At 39.5% G+C, this 23,223-nt stretch overlaps 1 protein-coding gene across 1 annotated transcript in view; it reads right to left on the bottom strand.

The window, feature by feature from the left end:
* Dve (SATB1_N and homeodomain domain-containing protein dve) overlaps positions 1-23,223 on the bottom strand; it is a 46,613-nt gene that overhangs the window by 18,819 nt on the left and 4,571 nt on the right. Inside the window, exon 2 of the mRNA XM_070293015.1 lies at positions 17,903-18,173. Within this exon, the coding sequence (XP_070149116.1) occupies positions 17,903-18,173 (271 nt within the window). The remainder of the gene's footprint in view (positions 1-17,902; positions 18,174-23,223) is intronic.

Raw genomic sequence — 23,223 nt, 5'->3', positions numbered from 1 at the left:
CAACGCGACATAGAACGCGCCAGTTAACAAATCCTATTAAAAATATATTCAGCAACAAAGCTGAGACAGCGGTATTTGTGACAAGCCGATGTTGTATCGCCGTCGGTGCACAACATTGAGAAGACGATCTCCTTTTTTGAGAGAGAGATACTGCCTTATATTTATATTTATAAGAGTCTTAGAACATATTAAAAGCTCTACGGTCATTATGAATGCACAATGGAGTCGACTGAGTCGCGGCTTCGTGATCCTCATCGGGATAATTAAAAAGGGAGGCCAATTCGACAATTCGGCTTGCGAAAAGTCTCCCTTTGCCGCATAACTTTCTTCCCTTCTTACTTATCTCTCGATAATGTATCCTTAGAGCTGCGAAAGCAACTCGCGCGCATTAATCGTCACAAGTATCGTTTCTCCATCCTTATTTAGATCAATATTTAACCCGTGAATATCATAGGGATGAATTATATGTCGAAATTAACTAGTGATTCGCTCGCGAGTAGGATTGTTTAATTTCTATTAGTAAAATATGGCCAATATTTTAATATATTTTAAGATTGGAATATCAATAATTGTGTTACGGTATCGTGTAAATAAAAAATTCGTGTTTATAATTGCCCGTAATAGTAAGTACAAATTAATTATCAACATTTATAATAAAAGCGTGATTTTAATAATACTGCGCATATAATTCTCTGATTTACTTTGAATCCTTGAAACTTAAAATTATGTCACTTGAAATTTATGCCACAACGATTAAAATTAATCTACTTATTAATATATCTAATATCGAATTTCTTATTCGGAAATTAATTTAAAAAAAAAAAAAAAATCTTTTAATTTAGCTTAGAATTAAACCACTATTTCGACCTATAACGCGTTTATTGTTATCGTTCCCGATGATTAATCTCGATACAACGATGCTACAGATAAATATGAATTATTCGTCGTATCGTTCTCAGCCATTTTCGACGAAATACAGACGTTTTAACGATTATTACCGGTCGGTCGGGGAGCTCCCATTGGCGACATCACCTGCCCCGAGCCTGAAAGAGGAGAAAGATAAATCGAAAGCAGGATGCAGAGGCGTGGATTTTCGCGGAGGCCGACGCGGCGGCGGTGGCGACGGACAAGCGCATACGATTTCGCGCGCACACACGCTCTCGCGTGGCAACATATAGGATAAAGCGGGAGAGAAAGAGAGAGAGAGAGAGAGAGAGAGAGAGAGAGAGAGAGAGAGACGAATAGGATGACGAGGGTGGCGAAGCGAGAGGGAAAAGTGAGGTCGGTGGGATCGCCGTATACCTACACGCATCGCGATATAACACGCCGGACTTAATGCCACTAACACATCGCCGCCATCTTCGGGGATTATCCTACGGGGGATATTTTTGATCGTGCAATAATCCCTAATACGATTTACACAGCTCGTGCTCGCAGGGACGCACGCACCAGCCCGGCTAGCCGTTAACGATTCGGCCGGTTGCACCTGATCGTTATTCCAAGCGCGAACGCTTCGTTTTAATTATTAGAAGCATTAGCGCAAAAATACATACTGAATGCGCAGACAAATAGGTCGCGGTGTCACGATTAAGTCGCACGTTCATTTCGTTAATGACGAAGAGACATCTTGCCGCAGGTAAAAAAGAAAATCTCGTTAAAAAATGCACAATTTTTTTCGCAATTGCGTAAAAAGAATTCCGCCAATTGCGTATGAGATTATAGTATAAAGTGTTATCCCTAACGATTTAATTATAATTTTCCATTGTCTCTACTGCATACATTATTGAATTAATGAAGCGATAATATTTGACGGATTTAACTTCCAAAGCGTTTATACGAAATATTAAATCATACTACGGTGATCGTCAATTAAATTTTAAAGCAGATAACCTTAAATCACTGTAAATATTACGCTCACTTGCCCTTTCAATTACACAAGTTACATACGTTCCAGCTGTTGCATTCCTGATTTACAGGCTTACTTACGTGATAATATTTCATATAGTGGCAGCAAAATGCAACTGTAACATATATTTCTGCTATAATTAAAATGTGATTCTTAATTAACATCTTAATACATTTTAAATTAATCTATTTATCGTACACTATCATTTTCTCCATTATTATATTTTTGTCGGATGATCGCGAGATTTTGGAGAACGAAAATTCGCGCGAGAGAAGATTGTCAAGCGAAAGATCGCTGGACTCGGCATCGATTATCAGCAGCGATTGAAACGTGCGCGATAATTGTCCATGGATCGTCTTTAGAATCGTAGGAGAACCGACGATAGAAAGTAAGCGACACTCAACTCGCATGGTCGTTAGAAAGCGTCGGGTAAAGATAAGCGTTCGACCCGTCCGTCGTCTCCTCTTCTTCGTCTTCTTCCTTGGTCGCGGACGCCAGATTAAGCCGGCAGCCGTGGGCGCTGACCCGTGAAGATAACCGACCGTGTATTCTTCTTCCAAAGCCGATCTTCGATCGTCGGCTCTTCGTCGATTCATGCGTACATACATGCGTGGTGCCTTTTCCCGCTCGCGCTCATAAGCCGCGGACTTTTTAATCAACCCCCGCGAGTGTAGTTCGTTGCGTCTCGTCGTCGGCTTTCGGATTTCCAGAAGCCGCCGTCGTTCGTTGCACTTTGATCCCTGCAACGCGCTCGTTCGTTATGAAATCACGTCGCAGATAACGCGCGGGCGAGGAAGATGGACAAGGGGATGACGGAGTTGTTTCTTGCGGCTGTACGGCACGGTACATAATAGATTTTCCCTTATCGACGGATTACTTATCCGTGTTAGAGACAAGGCACGCGCACCCGGATTATTACGTTTCGCTATACTCTTCGTCTTGAATAGCGTGATTGAGTCACGGTCGATCGTGAACTGAATTCGCAGCTCGCGTCTTCCTTATTACGGTTGTTTTTCAATAATAACGATATATATCAAATCGAGAATGTACGAGATGCTCTAACCGCGATGCGAGTTGTATAGATTTAGATTTCTATAATACTTTACCTATAATTACGTTATAATATGATACGCGCAAATTTGTTTTGGAAGTGGTATAAATTTCAGATTTTAAAGTACAATAAATTTATATATAAATATTTTTTTTTCAATATATATAAAAATAAATATTAGAAATAAAATTATACATACAATTTTATTTCTAATATTTTCTCATCGTTGCATTTAATTTTTTTTAAATATTAAATTTCGTAATTTTTTAATATATCATAAAACGGTATCTTTGAGAAAAATACTATATAATAGCTAACAAGAATCTATCGTTTAACATTAAGTTTAAATCGCAAACATTGCGTATCTTTCCTAAATGTGGCGCGGCAAATATTTTATAACTCTCGCGTTGGATTATTTAAGCAAACAAAAAATTACGTCCGGAGATTCGATAACGCAATGTAGAATTAAGCACGATAACGCGACGTAGAATTAAGCACGATAACGCGACGTAGAATTAAGAGCGATAAATAATAATGAATGTGGCGGAAGAAGGGAGAGAAAAATTGCAATCGAGATTGTACGTCAAAGACGAAAAGCTGCTTCGATTAATTCAACTGGCGCCGAATTTTCTCCACATTTGGAGAATCCGCCGATGACAATCGCTCATCGCATACGCATTATACAATACATGCACATATATACGTGTACACGCGCGCGCGCGCGCGCGCGTGTATAACGAGCGTGTGGTGTCCGTGTGTGCGACGGTATAGTGTTACGAAAGTGCGCTTTTAATCCCCCTCGAGCTAAAAATCAATAGCGTGCCCCCTTGATGGTTAAAACCTCCCCCGGGATAAGCCCGGGCTGGGACCGTAGTTAAATAAATCCTGGATCAAAGGATAAGTCCTACCTACCGTTCTCTTTTTTCATTCGCATATACTTTTTCCTACCCCCCACCTCTTCTCGCGCGCGCGATCTCCGCTCTTCCTCCCAGCCTCCATCCCTAGGCCCGGTATTTTCTCTCCCCCTTTCCCCCTTCTCCGCACCGCCCCTCCGTTTCCCGCTCTTTTCCATCCCGCAGCGGATTATTGCCAAGATCATAAATTATGAATCTTAACCAGTTCGGCCAAGTGAAATTATTTTCCATCCCTCTTTCTTCTATCCTCTCCCTCTTCCCCCCCCCCACCTCGTACAACCCGGCCCTGTTCCTTTATTCGGCCGGCTACGACGGCTAAGCAGGAAGATCGAGATTTGTGACGGTCCCTATTCGACGGAATTAAGATCATGTTCCGTCCTTTCTTTTTTTGCAGCGGAGCTCCTTTCTCTCCTCGATCGCTCTTACTGTCGTTCGAGTTTGCTTATACGCGCTTCTCTTTCATCGCCGCCATCGCTCGCAGCCCATCTCGCGCGCGAGAGCTTTAATCTCGGATTATTTCGTGCCACTTCCAGGATCGGGGATTAATTCGAGAGGAAGAGTTGACTTATTTGCCAACGACAGCGACGACGACGCCTTTTCACAAAACACGCATCTATTAACATCGAGTTTATAGGAGCTCGACGATAAAAATTAATTGGCTACTTTCACCAAGGTCGATTAACTTTAAACCGGTAGTTGAATCTCTCGCCCGCCTCGTCACTGTCTCATTTTTAATTTTGCAAAGAGATGAAGAATTAGTCAAAATGAGATCAAAGCCCGCCGAAGACGAAGCCGGTTCACAAATGATACAAGGGTCTCTGATTAATGAATTCCTCCTCCTTGCCGAGATGATCGCGACTCGAATTTCTGAGAGAATACACGGGATACCTCTACCGGTCGTTTGAATACGCAACGGGAACAGGAGAAAAGGACATCGAGATTATCTAGCGAGCTTTCTAAGGATACTCGAGTCCTTAAGTCAGCAGGGAAACATAAAAGGAATTGAAAGTTTGTACCCGCGCGTCGCAGGATCATCGGTCGCTCCCGAGATTTCCGTTGAATTCGAAGGGCTTTTTGTACCAGGATCTTATGGGATAAACGCGGACAAGTCGCTGCGGTATCTTCGCGGAGGAAACGCGCGCCAGGATAACTATCGGCGGGACCTTTTGCTGCTGATCCTGGATTTAGACGGAGTTTAGGGGGTTTTCATATCAGGAGTTCATGATTACGCATCGGCGCCTGTTCGCGCCTCTGTCGCTAAATGCAAGGATCATCCAAAGGATCGTTCCGATTGTAACTATCTACGTATCGAGAGAGAGAGAGAGAGAGAGAGAGAGAGAGAGAGACTGGACGAAAATAATAATACTGATTTTTAAGGAAAGAATTAAATATTGTTGAAAAATATCAAACTTGAAATCCAATATAAATTACAATAGCGTTGACGGAAAATGTAATATAATCCTGTCTCTTTCGTTCAAAGTTTAACGTCAGTCTTCTTAGCTTTTAAATTGTTACACGAGATCTTCGAAGCATGCACTTAACGTGCAATAATCTTCTCGGTACGATCGATGCAGCCAGGAATCGCGGATTAATAGATATCAATCGCGTTCTCTCGCATGTGTACTTGTTTTTGTTTTGTTTTTTTTCCAAAAACGCCTGAGAATTTATAGGATTGCATTGCATTGATGTAGCGCTGTTTTGCAAATAGATCTAGATATAAAAAAAATTACTCTAATAATAGAAAAAAAATAGTAAAATATACTCTCTTCTACAATATTTTATCATTCATTCTCTTCTATTTTTTTCATCCTTGTATCATATTGCCGTATATATGCATACATATATTATAGGCCATTCTCGAGCCTCTTTGATTCTCGACCGACGCGAGAGAGAGAAAGGGATTGAAGATTAGCGAATTCCCCCACTTCCGTTCGACGGATTTGTCTAGATTTAGCGGAGGTTTTGCCACCAGGACCTTATGAGGTAAGGATTTTGCGACGCGCGCTCTCGTGAATCCTACCGAAGGATCCTCCGTATCCTACCAGCCTGATATCGGCTTCTACGTTTATCCCCTCTAAATCGTCCATGGGCTTTGCTCGCTATGCCTACGAGCCCCGGATTTCGTCGTCTCTCCCATCCTCGTGCCTGTTGCCGGATGATGGCGGGTCATCATCCCTGTCGGCTCCCCACGATATCCCATGAGAATGTGGGTAAGGCCATCGTGTGACCTCTCCGTGCCAGGAGAGCATAACGCGGGGGAAGGACGGGGAAGGAAACGGCATGTTGTGATGGGGGTGTCAAAGATCTTCGAAATATTCGTAATTGATTTTCCCCCGTTCGACAAGAGCGACAAGCTCGTATATAATTGAATATTTTAGATCATAAGGGCGAGGGCGCGAGCAACATATCGAGGAAACTTTACAAACGTAGACAGAAATCGATGATGAACACGAAGAATCGAAATATTTTTAACATCTCTGCGTGTTATTGTGCATCTCCGTATCAAGAATTTATATTCCGAGATATCAAGATGAATATTTAACGAGGCAAATGCTCGGATAATATCTAGAACATATTAAGAGAAAATAATGAATTATTCAATATTTCTACACACATATGTATCTCTCTAATGATACATATATTTTTATAATACAATGTAAATCCTATTAATATTTTGATTCTACTTTATTTTTCCATTCTTTACAACATACGTCGAAGAATATACGTAATATTCATATTTCGTGATAAGATTTTGTCATAAGAGAAAAATAAGAAAAAAATACAATTTACAGTTTTTATTATATATTACTCTTGTCTCGCTCTCTTTCTCTTCCTGCACAAATTTCATTTCTCCGATATATCAACTACTCTCTCATATAAAATTTCCAAATATATTTTTATAATTCTTATCTTTATATTTATGTGAGAATATATCATTTCTTAAGTAATATTTTACCGTATGAAAAATTCGATACATTCATGTATAATTAAACACGCGACGAGAAGACTCATATTAGCATCATAAGAAAGCCATAGAGCCATTTTTTTCCAAAATAGACACTCTTTTTAAAAAGAGCGATTCTTCTTTAGCGGACGGAGGGTTGTTTACCGAGGGATTAGGAGAGCATCACTGATATTATCATTGTTTGTCTAACATTATACGAGCACAGAGGTAACCAAATGGCATCGGCGTTTCTCGGTGATGACACTCCGTCGCAATGATCAGGATTTCATTTTTGGTGCTGGAGGTATAAATTTGTCCGAGGTTTTCAGAAAGAGCGAAGAGCCGATGTTGCATCTGATTTTCGCATCTCTTTATTGTCTTTTAACTATTTCGTTTTCTGTTTAAGTGATGTCAGAGCAAACATCGATGTAGAAAAGAAAAGAAAAACATATTATTTCGGATTAATATCAAATTAATATACACTACAAATACTTTTCGCTCAATATTTCTTTATGATTCGCAAGTTAAGAATCGAAAAAAAATAGTACTGTTCAAGTTTGGACAATTATCTCTTGTGTAACTTTTTTTTTTTTTCATTTTAACATTTATTTTTTCTTTTTTTCTTAATTTAAAAAATCTGGGCTTTATATAAGATAAATATAAATAAAAATTACATAATTGACATTTACTAAATCAATAAGAGTAACAATTAGTATTGGCTAGAATGATCGCTAAATATATTGAAACAAGTGCTTCGTCCACGTTACGTTTCGAACTGTCTCGGCTGTAATCCGTAATGAATTAACCAATCTCCGAGATTATATAACCCTGGCGTTTTGTTTGGCGAGGCCGCTTTGAGGATTAGTAAGTCTAAGTCCTAAATGACGGGATTATATAATCCGGCGGATTGCTTACGTTGGACTTACTCGAAAGATAGAAACACGGCAATTAATTTGCCATCGGTATGAATTTCATGCGCATTGATAAGAGTTACATTACATACTTTACATCACCGATAAGAGTTACATACGGTTATATTTATAAATTTTAGATTAATATTTCGGAGATATTTTTTCGAAAAATATGTTTGTCACGCATATTATTTTCATCCCAAATATTCATATATTCATCGGTTATATTAGATCATATAAAAAAAAAAAAAAAAAAAAAAAAATCGATTCAACATTTTTTTTATCGCAAAAGATAATCGTATTTGTTCATATCAAGGGTAAAAAGAATATGCGTTAACTTTTTCATATTTGTCGAAAAAACTTTATGCGATGTAAATCGCATAATCCTTTGACGTTATACATGCGAATAGTAAACACATTAACAACTCGCAATTGGACCAGCGTATTTTTACTTGTGCGATGCAATGCATCGTCATATCGCATTAACCGCGTTGCCCTCCATTTTTGCCTTCACAGAAGTCGAACATCACTTATTTGATTTGTCTCGTAAAACAATTAGGCGACAGATGATAAAGATGAAAATTCTGAATGATACTCAAATAACAAACAAAAGAGACATAAATAAGATAATTAACAGCAAAATATATTAGATCTGTTCTTTTCAGAGAAAGAGAGAAAGAAGAGAAACAAACGCGTCTTACATCTTTTGATTTGATATATTTACTTTTGATTTTGAAGAAATGAACTTATGTGTGTGATAAAAAAACCTATTTATTGTATATATGATTTCGAACAAAAATTAAATGAGAGAGAAAAAGATAGAAAAATGTACTTCTAATTTGAAATATTATACATCCTATAATAAATCCGCGATCTTTCAAATAAAAGCTGCGACGACCCGTCCAAAAGATATCATCAAATGCCGCGCAGGCTCATCCACGCATTATCCCCTCCTCCGATGAGCCACCGGTTGCTAGGATTTTTTTTCACGATTCTCGTGCGTAAACAACTAGCAGGGTAGCATACGCACCCTGCTGGAATCTGCGGTCCTTCGGGTGCCACAATTCGGCCGGGCAGACAGATAGAGCGAGAGACCGGGGGGAAGCGCGAACATACGAAACGCGCGGATGGCAAAGCCGGGGGGGGGGGGGAAGAAACGTAGAGGCGAGTACGAGAGAGGGAGAGAGAACGAGAGAATGCGAGAGAGGGAGCGAGAAAGGGTGCGTGTGCGGCACATGCGTAAGAATGCCACGTCCTGGTGTCCTGCTCTCCTGATCGCCGGGGTCCTACAAAAGCCCTTATTTGGGTCACGGGGCATTTCCGAGGGTCCGGGACGAGATGCGGGACACCTTCCTGCCGCTTCCTGCTGTCCGCGCAGCGAAAATAAGGCGACAGGTATCGGACAAAGGACCTCATTTACATATTTTTCGGCAAGATAGAGAGTCTCCTCGGAGCCGGTATCTGCCGAATAGGCGTTCCACGACGTGTCCGAGAACGGGCGACGCGGCCACTCGGTGTCGGAATATGCGCTCCTGATACGAGAGACGTCTATTAGGCCTATAAATTATATGCATCGATCGCGCGGGCAGTTCCAGCGGGGAAGCGGAGATTGGCAAGAAGAGGCGCAGAGCGGCAAGTGTAATCGGGTCAACGGACATATGGTATTTACTTTTATATACTTGCAATGTAAAAAAGATGAATCGCGTTGTATCATCACACGTTACAGTTATTAATTAAAGTCGAAAAAGTAAATACAATACAATACTTCAGATTCTAAAAAAGATGGGCTCATCGAGACTTATCCGAAGTGTCTCTTTATCGCATTCGATCGCACTCAATGTCTTCCCTTTCCTCTCTCTTTCTTTTAATTTGAAACAGAATTTTATTATAAAATTAATGTACTTGAAATATGCTTCGTCGAAGATAATGAATGCAGCTATTTATTGAAACTAATGTAAAATAATGTAAATAATATAATAATCGAATATGAAATAATTTGTGCAATTTATGTGCAATTTATTTCTTGATTCAAATAGCTCTTTAAACGCTTTCGGCACACACATTTCTCTTATTTCACTACACAGATAATATCTGTGCGTACATTGTAATTAGAAGAATAAGTCCGGGTCGACACAAGTCAACCTGTCAATATATTTACAAAAGATATATGTTGCTTTAAAATAACATACGAGATATAGTTTGTAAAATTCGTTGAACTTGAATTAGTTCTACTATCCACTATTTTTTGCGACAAATAGAAAAAGTTGTCGGTCTATTAATAAATATTGGCAGACTGGAATACTTACATATAAACACACATATAATTACGCTATAAAAGAGTTAAACGCGTGAAAGATAGAAACTCTAGATATTACAAATGTTTCTTGTTACAATTTATTTATTTTTGTAAAAATATAGTAAAATATTTAAAAAAAATTGTTTTTATTATACGTAAGAATATAAATTAACTAATATATTATCAAATAATATATATTTCATACCGCGTTGTAAAAAGAAAATATATTTTTTACACGAAATAATGAAATTATCGCTACTAAAATTTTTTTTTTCTTCAATAAAATTACATTCTACATGATGACTATTAACGAAACTTAACACTTTTCATTACAACTCATTATCAATATTTTTAATTATCATTATAAACGTTTATAAAAATGCACGTGTAAGTGTAAGATAAATATTATTACTATAGAAAGCAATGTATTCTCATGCGCGACAAACGCAGCAATGTAACGCGATCGATAAGAGTACGGATAAGCATTTAGGAAGGTAAAAAAGGGTAGCGGATGACCCTTGAGCATCAGGAACGCAGGATCCGGCCAAAGGATCCCGCCCGGGGGAATGCGGCCGCGTTTTAAGGATCTGGAAAACCGGGAAGCCCAAAAATCCGCGAGGATCAGGCCTTCATATGACGCGTCGCGAGGCGCGCGCTTTCGCGCTTCCTGCGAGCCTGATTGCCACCGCCGCTCCTTATCCCAATTCCCTTGCGCGGGATATCCGCGTTATCCCTTGGGCGCGAGTGATTCGGAAGCCTCCTCGGAACGCGGAGCACGTCCTTGAACGAGCGACTCCGAGAGAGGCTACGGAATCATCGCGCGTGTGCCGCCTTCTTTCTTCGTATCCTCGCGCAACAGGCTATAAAACGCCGTTCTTCTTTGATGATACGCACAAAGGATCTACACGTGGTCGTGATCCCTCTCGATACCTCCTGCTATCCTGGCCCACGAAACTCGCCGCAATAATCTCCTGGGAAGTTTCTATCCCGATCAAGGGGATAGAAACGTGGACCTGGGGATCGCGAGACACGACGATCCCCTTTCTAATCGAAGAGAAGAATTTTATTTTTTACGCGTGTGAGCGATATAATTTTATTCTCAGCAACGTACGCAATACTGTAATACTTATCATGTGTCATGAATGATACAAGTGTTTACGTAACGTCATTAAAAATTTTTCTCGGATTCAAATTAAACTTTTCCCTAAGAAAGGATTAAGGTAGATTACAGATTTTCTCCTTGAGAAAATATATACGTGTATATATAAAAATGTTTATAAAATTTTGCATTTTAATAATCAAGCTTCTCCGAAAAGAGTTATTGTTCAAAAATTTTAAATCATCCTTCGAAGCGAAAAGTTATTGATTATTATTGCTTCGTGACGGTCTCCCGTTGATACGTTAATCTCGAATCCTCCAAATAACCCGTTATTTCTGTGTTCGACGCGAGTTTTCGGCTTGTCGTTACATATAATTTATTCGCCGTTATAGCGTCGCGCGCATAATCCCGGATTAAATGACAGCGGCATGGTGATAATCAGAGTTTTGTTAATAGAACTGCAAACGGCTCAAAGCCAGCGAACCTTGATATTACTTGGCGGTGATAAAGCGACGCAATCCCGAAATCCCACTGTATCTTTATTACAAGGGAATCGGGGCTTTGTATTTTTTCTTCCTATTTTTTTTCGGACAAGAAACGCCGAAAAGTCAGGTGACACACGGCGCGAGGACGCTAAATCTTTTTTATGAATCATTTATTACACGGCGTATTCGGCATTACGTAATCCAAGGTCACAATCCGCAGATTTATCGTCGGAGAGATGCCGCCGCGAGATTTTAGACTCTTTAATCCCAAGGCGCGCCTCTCGGAGACAAAATGGCGGGATTATACAAATCCCGTATCGTTTAATCCGGGGATTAAGATTACGGTCATAGACCGACGACCTCGCGTATCTTTCGGAATTTTTCTCCCATGAAGAGAAACTGTATATTACCCCATATGAGTTACGAATTTTTTAAGCGACAAAATATATTCTTTTGTATATATGTATAAATATATATAAGGAAGACAAAAATATCGAAATCATCATTTACAAATGGAAATGTAATGTTTGTCCTGAAGTTTTCCTGAAAAATCAACTCGTAATAATTCCCGTTCTCTTAATCGGCATTATGATTTCTATTCACTTTAACATTTATCTAAAATGGCGCATCGTTAAAAATCTATTTATTATATAATCGTACTTTCGTACTAATGATTGGCTTTCCTTAAAGTCAGAAATAATAATTAAGTACAGAAAATTCAAAGGGATATCGTTCTAATCGGTACCAATTAGAAGACGACTACTTTTACGCGTCGGCATAACTATAGTCAATTAAAAAATGACATATTGCGCGATTGATGACTGCCTTTGATGATCGTCTTTCAGAGATGAAGTTTGACGAACGAAAATCTGGCGATATAAAATCGACAATTTTTCTCGCAACTCTGACTCGTATCCTCCTCGCGATTCGTTCCGGCGGATGGATTTCATCCCGGGACCAACCCGATCATCGTCACCGCGCGTTTTCCTTCGTCATTCTTCCATCATCCCGCGCGACAAAGCGCGCCCCTTGTTCCACATCTCTTTCGCACCCGACCAATATCTCGCCGATGCACGTATTCGCGCGGATCGCGCGCATACATAGATGCTGACGCATACAGGCGCAATATCTTTCGAATCGTTCGTAGAATTCCCGTCGTATCAGGACGGGATGTAAAGCTTCCTGGGGGATGAGCCGCTTAGCCTCTAAACCTTGTGTGCTCTGCCATAGTCCTCCCGCCGCCGCCCTCCCCTTCGGCAGCCTCTCGACCGCCCTTTTGTACGAACCATCATCCACGGTGCGCGTATGAGTGCGCGCGTACGTATGTACGCATATACGGAACAGAAAGCAGGCCGTATACGCGCGGCCCTGCACGGGGATTATCCGGGCTCTGTATTCGTGGGGATTATCTTTGGGCGCCGCGCGTACGTGTGCGAGCCGCGTTTTGTGTGTGCGTGGCCAAATCCTTTAGTGGCTCCGGTCTGGTTCTCTCTCAACTCTCTCTGTCTCTCTTTCTCTTTCGTATGTATGTGTATGCGTTTGTATTTGTATGTGTATCGGGGTGCGCAAGGGTGCACACACGCACACGTGCACTTGCGTCACCGGATTTGACCGGACTGCATGTATGCACTCGCATTCGCGGGCGTGTTCCGCGCATATGTGTGCGCGCGGGTATACGTGAGTCCGGGATTAATCCGGGATTATTGGTCGTGTGTGCGCCGCCCGCCGTCCAAATCCAAAATCCAACGCACACAACTCAGCTAATCCTAACCCTCCCCCATCTCCCCTTCCCACCCCTGGTTCTTCCCCTTTTCGCCCTCTCGCCACCACCTCGTCGTCCTCACCTCGCTTCTCTCACTCGACGTATCCTGTGCGTGCTCCATCGACGGTGCGGAGCACATTGTCTACAGGGTGTATCCGAAAGTATGCATCCGTTGGCCTATGTAATTTTTTACCTGGCCGATTAAAGCGCCGATTTTCAATGACGTATCGATCTGTGGGGTTTGCTTGGAATTATTATTATTATTATTTTTTTTTTTATCTTTGTCCAACTCGGTATTTTATGGAAGCGATGATAAAATCATCTCTCTTTGCGCACGCGGTAACTTACCAGCAAGATAAACTTGGGTAGAACAGAGATGATTCAAGGATGTTACTTTATCGAAATTTATCGTTTCATAAGACTGCGCCGATCGATATTTTCCATATTTTTCCAGCTCTGTATTATTTAAAATACAACATGCATTTTACGCACTCTACCGCGAATGTATTTTCAATATGCATTCGCAATGAAGTGCATAGGGATGATTTCAGATATGTTTTTTTTTTCAAAATCAAAACTGTGAGATTAAAAATCATTGGACTAAACGGTTACTTCATTAATAATCTTTATCGAAGAATAAAATTTTTTAATATTACGTGAGAATTTGCTCAATAAAGTTTAAGATAAAATGTAAGAATATTAAGAATAGGCGCACGCCCGCTTGTGTATACACATGTGAGAAATATCCATCCGCAATATGGCCCATGATTGCTCTCCGCGAGTTATGATATCGATTTTGCCTTTAGCTTAACGTGTGGTCAGGTTGAAAGCTAGAACATATACAGGGCGTCCTGTGAGAGAATCACTCTCGAATCGGGAGAGACCCGAGAGAAGATAATAAAGTTTTGCCGATTTTCGTATGTATATTATATTATTATATTTTATTTCGGATAAATGAATTTCTAATTCGTAAACGTTTCCATTAAACAACAAATGAATTTTTAATTTAAAACATAAAAGAAATTTTTGGGGTTTTTTTTTATTTTTATATTCTTCTTAAATGTTAAATATTAGATTTATTAAATTTATTAAATTTTTATAATACTATATGATAATGTTTCTTCCTCTTCTTTCGTATTGGAAATAATTATCCGCAATTTATAAATTCTTCACTCTATGAAAGAATACATAATTTTGCTAAACGCTTATTGCACTTACTATTATATCATTTATATTTTATAATATAAAACTATTAATTTTTTAAATAGCAGAAAAAATCTTCAAAATTAAAATAAATTTAAATCACAAAAATATGAGATTTTCCCAATCTTCAGAGCCATTTGGATTATGCTACGTTCTCTACATTTTATAAATATCAAATTTTTTTTTTAGTTAACAGAGTTATCGCGACTTCTTATCTGCGAATTATGAATATATATTCCCCGGCCGAGTGTTTCTTTTTTGTATCGCCCGCAAGCCTGGAGATTACTAAATCAAAACTCTCTTTTATGCCACACGGGTACTTTCTCATTCTGTCGATCGACGCGGGAGCGAAAATGGTGGAAATTCAAAGGCAGCCCGCCACAAAAGGCGCTATCTCTCCCTGGAGGGAGCATCGCGTATAGGGTTAAACGGCGTAACGAGTCCGATCGTATGGCGCAAGACACCACGGTAGACGTTCGCAGATCGCCTAGCCGCATAGCCAGGGATTCGAATTTAATCCGGATTAGTTTGTAAGGGTCACAATATCCTCTCTCTCACTCTCTCTCTTCCCTCTACGCCTCCCATTTCCCCTTCATCCTCCTGCTCCTGGGAAGCTGCGCCTCGTCCCCGTCTCCGAGTCACCATCCGCGCACACGGACACGCGTATATAGACGTCCAGGTAAATCCAGACAGAACACACGCGGACGATTATCCTAATTCCGAGCTGACGCTTACGGCTCACGGACTAAAAGGGGACAAACGATCTCATCTCTCTTTCCAACTCACCTTTCATAGGTCCCGACGCAAAATCATTTTTTAACAAAAGGCGATACAAACTCATCTTCGAATGCATTGGTTTGCTTTTTTTCCAGCTCTTGTTTATGGTCATTTCGCTTGTTAAGATACAAAGTTGAACGTAATTATTAAAAATTGTAATTGTATTGTAATCCATGAGTCATGTATGTTTCAAAGTTTAGCGTTATTCTATACGCGACAAATAATAAAAATATTATAATAACGATTATTAATATTTTATTCGCGTATAACGATGTTTTCTTTCTGTGCTATAAATTTTATTCCCCGCATTATCGTCCAAGTTAGAAATAAGTGGATCGCGCTTTTCGTAGGATTTAAAAAAGAAATCATGGTCGACGGAGGAAGGCGAGGAGATAAGAACTGGAAAAGGCAGGAAAAGGATCCACGTGCACAGAGAAGGGAAGGATTAACTATGACGCACGGAGATTTAAGGGGGATCCTCGAAATCCGTAGATTTAGGAAGTGCGTGCTTCTGTCCACCCGCATCCCCCATCGCGTCGCGCCACCCTTTTCTCCTCGCGTAGGTCGGGACTGGAAAAGCAAATATGTACTCTCGGCTCCCTGCATTCCTGCATGCCCTCGTATCGTCACGATCAACACAGTGAACCTTCTCTTAAGAATTCTTAAAACTGATTTCTCTCTCAAAGTTAGTCTGAGAAAAGAATCATGGGGGACACGTAGTTTAGCGATCTAACTCGATGTAATCTTCCCATGTTTTTCTTTTCGCAGCAACATTGTAAAGAAGACATTGTAATAGATAACAAAGGTAGAGAAAAAGTAGTGCGCATTTAACGGCAAGTCTTACGATAATATTGTATAAATGACAGATTAAACGCGGATTCAATTATAATCGTCCCTTCAATTATAATTCTACACGTATGGGAGACTTGCTCTTTTCGCTTTGTAAAAACTTGATCCTTTTCTTATAGGGAATACACATACATGTAAAAAAATATTACTTATACTATCCAAAATACCCAACATATTTAAAATAAGTTTAGGTCTTAACATAAATATTTTCCAAAAACATAACATATCGTTACATTGTATTATCAATCGCTAAATATAATTACAAAATAGCAAATACATATTTTCCGATATATTGAGATAATTTTTGAATAAAAAGGATTCAATCCTGGTTTACGTTCGAAGAAATATGATTAATAAATCGTTATCGGACGTTTCATTTATCAATAAATATTTCGTGATAAGTTCGCCATATATGGACGTTTAATTCTCTCATGGCCGTTATTTTTTTACGAATTTTACATGAAAGCTAATCGTCGCGTTTCCGCTTATGTGGCATTTAATTCTAACTATAAACGAACGCGTGCAAATTGTTTTCACCGCATTATCGAGGATCAAGGAAATTCCGCCGATAGTCTATCTCGTTTACGAGCTTTAACGACCCCTCTCGCACAACCTCCATCGAGTACATACGTCTTCGTCATTCTCGGTGGAAGTGGACTTTATAGCGCGACATGGCAACTAAGTTTCTAGATTGTCGCGAATGAAATAAGAGATATTTTGAACAACAGACTCCCCGTATTATTCATTTCATATTTCTTTTTAAAAATTTTTTACGGTAGAGAAATAGTAAAATAATAATAAAAAGCATTCTAAAATTATATATAATTATCATTCCAATATTACACAATACTATTACTCTATTTATTAACACATTAACGACAAAAATACAATTATAATATGTAACATTCTGTTCTTTTTTTTTTTTTTTTTTTTTTAACAAGAAGAATATTAATTGATTAAATATATAGAGCGGAAAAAATTCTTTTTGTGAGATTACGAATGCAAAATTACTGAATAAATTTTAAATATATCGTTCTCTTATTTATTACGCAGAAACTATATCGACCTTCGCCAAACGCGAGATAATGACGACGATTAATGTCGCTTCCGTTCGGCTTCGGCAGAGTGCATTAATGGACGTGACATCGGTGCATCGTTACCGCATTTTCCCTGCCACCGTCACCCCGAGCAAATCCCGACCGCGCTGTAAAGACGTTAAAGCTGTTTTCACACGATCCCCATCTCTCGTAAAAGGTAACTTAATTCGCCCGGCGAATTGACGATTTACGGCCGCGGGAACCCCGGGCAAGCCGTCAAACCCGGGATGCAGCTCGAGGTAATGTAGTGTACACAGATGCACTCGAGGCTAGGGACTGAACGGTGAGGAAAACTAACATTAGATCGTACGAAGTACAAGAAAGCAGACTCTGTTAAATTTAGTAGGATTGTAATTCTTTTCTTTGTATTATTTTACAAATCTTTTTTTCTATTTTATTATATGAATCATATATACGTAATATATTATAAAATAATCTTGAAAATTGATTATAAAATAATTAACTTTGAATATATGTAGATTTTAATAATGAAAAGGGAAATTCTCAAATTTTGTCAGAATGAAATATATCGATAATTGAATAAGTGATAGATAAATTAATATTTAATTGTGCAAATGATAAAGACGAAGAGAAAGAGAGAAACTTACCTGTACTGGAGGCGGATTTGCTGAGATCGAAACCCTCTTGCTTGGGACTGGCGTTAATTTCTTGTTTCGGGTGTTGATTGTGCGCGGAAAACGGTGTGTGGGGTGCACTGAGAGGTGTCTGCGATTGCAGTGGATGCACCGATGGGGGTTGAGGTGTGTTCTGCGGCTGAGACTGCTGGGATTGGTGAGACTGAGGGCTCCTCGGTAACGAGGACACGCTGCTCGGTCTCGATGGCGGGGAGGCTTTGTGTGTCAACGCCAACGCTTGGCTCTGTAACCGCGAAAAAACATCAATTAACACTTTCATTTTGGCAAGGTTGGGAAGTAACGCGTTACTTGTAACATCGTTACCGTTACAGTTACTTTTTTTCGGTAACGATCGTTACTTTTCTCTATTTGTAACGATAACGGTAACGTCGTTACATTTTTACAGTAACGGTAACGGATTAGCCGTTACTTTTATCGTTATTTTTTGATTCCTTATTATCTTATATCTATTCAATAGATGTATTTTTTGAAAAATATTTTATAGCCTTCTATCATTGGCTGCATTCCGATAGTCACTGCCAGTATTGAAAATCTATAGTAACGTAAATTATAGATTTTACAATACTGATAGTGAATATTGGAATACACTCTTAATAATATCAATATTTCTCTTATCAATATTTAAAAACAATGTTCCATAAAAATTTTCGACAAATTTGAAATTTGTAAATTACAATTTAAATTCTTATAAAGATAAGCGTATTGAAAAGTAAAGATATTAACATAAAAAATTAGAATCATTAAATAAGTTTAATATAAAAAAAACACTTGCTATATAGAGACTAATTTAGAGTTATTAATTGTAACATAGATTATTACATTTAATATTGATTATTAAATAATTGTATAATCTAATAGCTTATTTTAGCATTACAAAAAAACAAAAACATAACGAAAAAGTAACGAGTCGTTACTTTTCAAGTAACGGTAACGGTAACGCGTTAATTTTTAAAATTAGTAACGAGTAACGGTAACGAGTTACTTTTTACAAAAAATAACGGTAACGATAACGCGTTACTTTTATAGAGTAACGTTCCCAATTCTGCATTTTGGATAATAAGTATGATCTCAATGCGACCACTCTGAATGATATCGATCATTATTGTGTCCATTACTAAAACGTAGTATGTTTATCCTAACGTTATCGCGCACAAAGAAGAAGAAAATAGAGAGAATTGATCCCATCCATTTCGATTATTAAAAGAAGATGAGAATGTAATATAGATTAATTCGATAAGCCTTACGGTGTATATAAGAATGTAGATAAGAAAATCTTTTTATATACCGTCGAGGAGAGATGACGCGTAAAAAATTTAATATCGGAAAGCATGATTTGCTTATTTTTACGCTTATTGCACGGGCAACAAGTTCTCTCCTTCAGCTTTTTCGCACTCGTCTTTAGAAAAGTTGCAGAACAATATTTTCTATGCATGTTATGTAAATTATTTTGAGCACGTGCTCTACTTCATCACCCGTTTGTGTATAATCGCGACGAGAACGTAGTAATCTCCGCGGGGTAATATAAATCCTTCGCTGCTCTTAATCTCCGAAGACAAAATTCCCTGGTACGCACATACACGGACATACGCACATGCGATACTTCTAACAGCCGTATAATTTTTTTCATACGATTATCATAAAAATTTCTACAAAGGAGAATACGTTGAAAATTGATACGAGATTTTTAAAAACGATAACGTGTTTACGGAAACTGCCTACAATAAGCAGCCTTGACATTTCTAACGAAATGTATTTGTGACAGACGGTTATCGTTGCTCAGTAATTTATTTCTCAAAATCAGCTCGTGTACGAATTAACTAGGCGCGATTGCAATGGAGGCAATGCGGCGATTAAAAAAACCTTCGGCGGCAATTCACGGATGGGAGTGTCGCGTCGCCTAAACTCGGTCGAATCTGCGACGTTTCGGCTCGCGCTCGTAGATCGCAGCGAGCCGGATGATCTAAGCGTCGTCGCCGATGAAATCTGAGCACGTGCTCAATTCAGCGCCGGCAAAAAGCCAGGCTGAGGCATAAAAGCGCGCGGACATAGATTTATGTATGAGTGAACTGAACTTAACACTAACGGCTAAGCCGTCCACGGTGTCAACTGGGGTCAACTGGACCCAGAATGCGACAATCCTACACTATCAGCCGTCACCGCCGCTGCCGCCGCCGATGTGCGAAATGCACCGCGCGCGACGCGATGGTTTTCGTTGTCTGTAAAACTGGATCTCGTCGATGATGACGCCTCCGTGGAATACGAGCCTAAACGGCAGAACGAGCCGTGAGATACGAGCCGGCGTTTAACCCTCCGTGATCCCTCACCATTTCCGGCCGCGTTTCGCGTTCGCTCGCAATCAGCGATTTTCGCCGCTATTTAATCTCGGTCATTTAATTACGAAATTATAGAATTTAATCAGCCGTTATATACTCGCGCGTATTATATACCGTGACGCGATCTCCAATAATTGACAACAACATGTGAATTACTCATTTTTTTCAAGATAATAAGTCTTAGCCAAACAGATCGCAGATACACGTATTACAGAGTTTCTTCGTCATTTTATATGTATTTATACAAATTATGTTTCAATTCTAATTTCTCTTGATTGTATTTCAATGACACATTGCTTGTATACGTTTCAACTTGCATAAAATTTTAATATAAAACTATATATGCGGTCATTGAATCCAGTCGAGAAAAAACGAAATATTTTTATTTCTCTGAGTTTTCCATTGAGATATATCTCTCCATACGTCGTTTCAGTCGCAATCTAACGATCAACTGCAAAGGATCGACCGGCGATTTTTTTCACTTGCCCGGACTGTACCGGGGTACCAGCTACTGTTTCGGGAGCTGCTTCGAGGTATGCACTCGCAAAAAACACGTCAGACCGCTGAAGACCCGGGCCTGGAACGGGAGTAAGCGAGAGGATGGTGAAGAAGAGGAAGAAAGGGAGAAAAGTGGCAGAGAAGCGAGATGCCTGAAGGTGCTGAGAGATGAGCGAGAAAGAGAGCGAGAGAGAGTCGGCATCACGCTGACGGAAGAGGGACGAGCGGGCCCCCGAGGGTCTACACGTGGATCGAAGGAGGACGAACAAGGGAGAGGAGGGAGAGGGCCCCCTTCCCCCCCCCCACCGCTCCCCCTCACCTCCCCATCACCGTCGCCGCGCGAGGAATGAAGACGAACGAAGATCGAGATCGAAACGCGAGAACGTGTAAGAAGGGGCAACAGGTGGATGGGGTTAGCGGCTTATCCGGCTAACGCCCCAAGTGATATCGCGGTAATTCTGCTGTGTGACGCGCGAGGGGTTACGACAGGCTGCTGTCGTAAAATCAGGAATTTCGGTTCGCTCATCGATCCGGCTCTCGCCATGGTCCGAGATTCGCTTGGCTTCCCGTCGAATCCGGCAATCGCGTAGTCCGAAGGTGTATAGCGCAGAAGCTTCTCTCCTGCCAGAGATACTTGGCTTGCTCGAGTCGATAAAAATATTATCACCTATCGCAATTAATTTTACGTTAATTATATTATAATCGGGAGTTTGTTAATTTATAACGATATAGTAGCGCCCTATTTGTCGAATGAAACAATATTTATTGAGCGAATAAAATAAAAAATGAGACAATTAAATTAAGATTTATTACAATAGTCGTAGAAATATTTTCACACAGTTATTAGCACGTTATTGTCCCAAATTATATGATTATTAGCAAATCATGAATCTCATCGTGTCTCGAGTTCTATTTTATTCACAATTAAATTTTATCATCTTTAAATATTAATGATGGGAGAATAATTGCTAAATAAAATTGCTCGAACAAAACAAAATGTCTCTAAATAATATTTAAAAAAAATTTACATTTGTCATTTGCCAATGCGTTGTCGATATTATCGTAAAAGACGATGAATTGATTCCATTTTGAGCTAGCTGAGCACGCGTCATACGGACGTGTCCTAATCGCGCGAAGAATAAAAAATGAAATGGTAAATAATTAACCGCGATATCTCGCTCTCCGCTCGCGTCGCAAACGACGACGATTCGGCAGGCGTTTATCGGCGGATCAGCTTATCTACCGGGTGTAACGGAGATACGCGCGGAGCGACGGCGCGTTTCCTGCTGGCGTGTTTCCCGTTAAGGCGATAACCTTAATCGTTGAACGAGCGCAGAATCCTCGTGGATCTGGAACCACGAAGGACGCGCGCTAAGACTTTGTGACGGGATTCCAGAAATAAACTTGAAAAGTTAACTCGCAACGATATGTGCTCCGATCCGGCGGTCCGGATCGGAGCACCACCGGACCGCGTCAACGAGCTTACGTAAGATCGAATCGCGACCGACGGTCTTTAACGTTTGGCCAATTGAACGAGTGATCCTTTTTCGTCGTACATGTTACGTCAGCAGCAGCGTCGTCGCGTTTCTCTTACGATTAATTCTACTTGTAAAAAAAAAAAAAGAAAGAAATTCGCGCGACATATACTCTCTCGTCTCTTTATCGCAAGGATCCTATTCTCTCTTTCGTCTCGTCACGGCGACGTTCGATGCGTGTAAATTATACGGAGCGCTCTCGCTTGCGTCTTGATTAATTCTTCGAACGCCGTATTAAAAGCCGCGTCATGAAAAATCGCGCCTCTCGCCTTTCCGAAGACGCAAGATTCGTTCATTTTATTAATTAATTAATGGCAAACAATTGGATGATTTGTAGCTCTGATGGCTGTCGATTTGAAATTTTTCTAAAACTCTACAATTAGTCTTTAGTATATTTATTTGTCTTGTATGATCGAAAATTCAACAATTCAAATTTTAATCATCAAATCGGATAAGGATTGATTTTAACCGAATATAATTGTAGAGTTAAAATTTCTCTAAAATCTTGAAAACGAAATGTCAAGCGCTATTTTAAATTCTATACAAAACTTTGTAAAAATTGAGTAATTAAAGTAATTGTTTTTGTAATTGTTAAAAACCACAATTATGAAGACATGGCGTTCCTTGTACAATTTCATGAAATACTGAAAAAAAGATCGCCGATTCCCAATCTCCATTGATTTATAATAACATGCAATGTTATATATTAAAAATAATATGTAAATTTCTTCTCTTCTCTCATTTTACTTGATAGAATTTAATATCCATCCATTATCTATTTTATTTGTGAGCGATAATTTTGCTATCTTTCGGCAATCACCGTATGAAACGAAATTAAATGTGGCCCGACCCACATTAATCTGCAATATTCTAATCATACTTATCAAAATATCAGACAAAATGATAT

The sequence above is a fragment of the Polyergus mexicanus genome, unplaced genomic scaffold (assembly GCF_030449975.1).
Source record: "Polyergus mexicanus isolate NDT 795.1 unplaced genomic scaffold, iyPolMexi1.0 SCAF_3, whole genome shotgun sequence".
Taxonomy (NCBI): domain Eukaryota; kingdom Metazoa; phylum Arthropoda; class Insecta; order Hymenoptera; family Formicidae; genus Polyergus; species Polyergus mexicanus.
The sequence above is the reverse complement of the archived record's forward strand: the minus strand, read 5'-3'. Positions and strand labels throughout refer to the sequence as shown.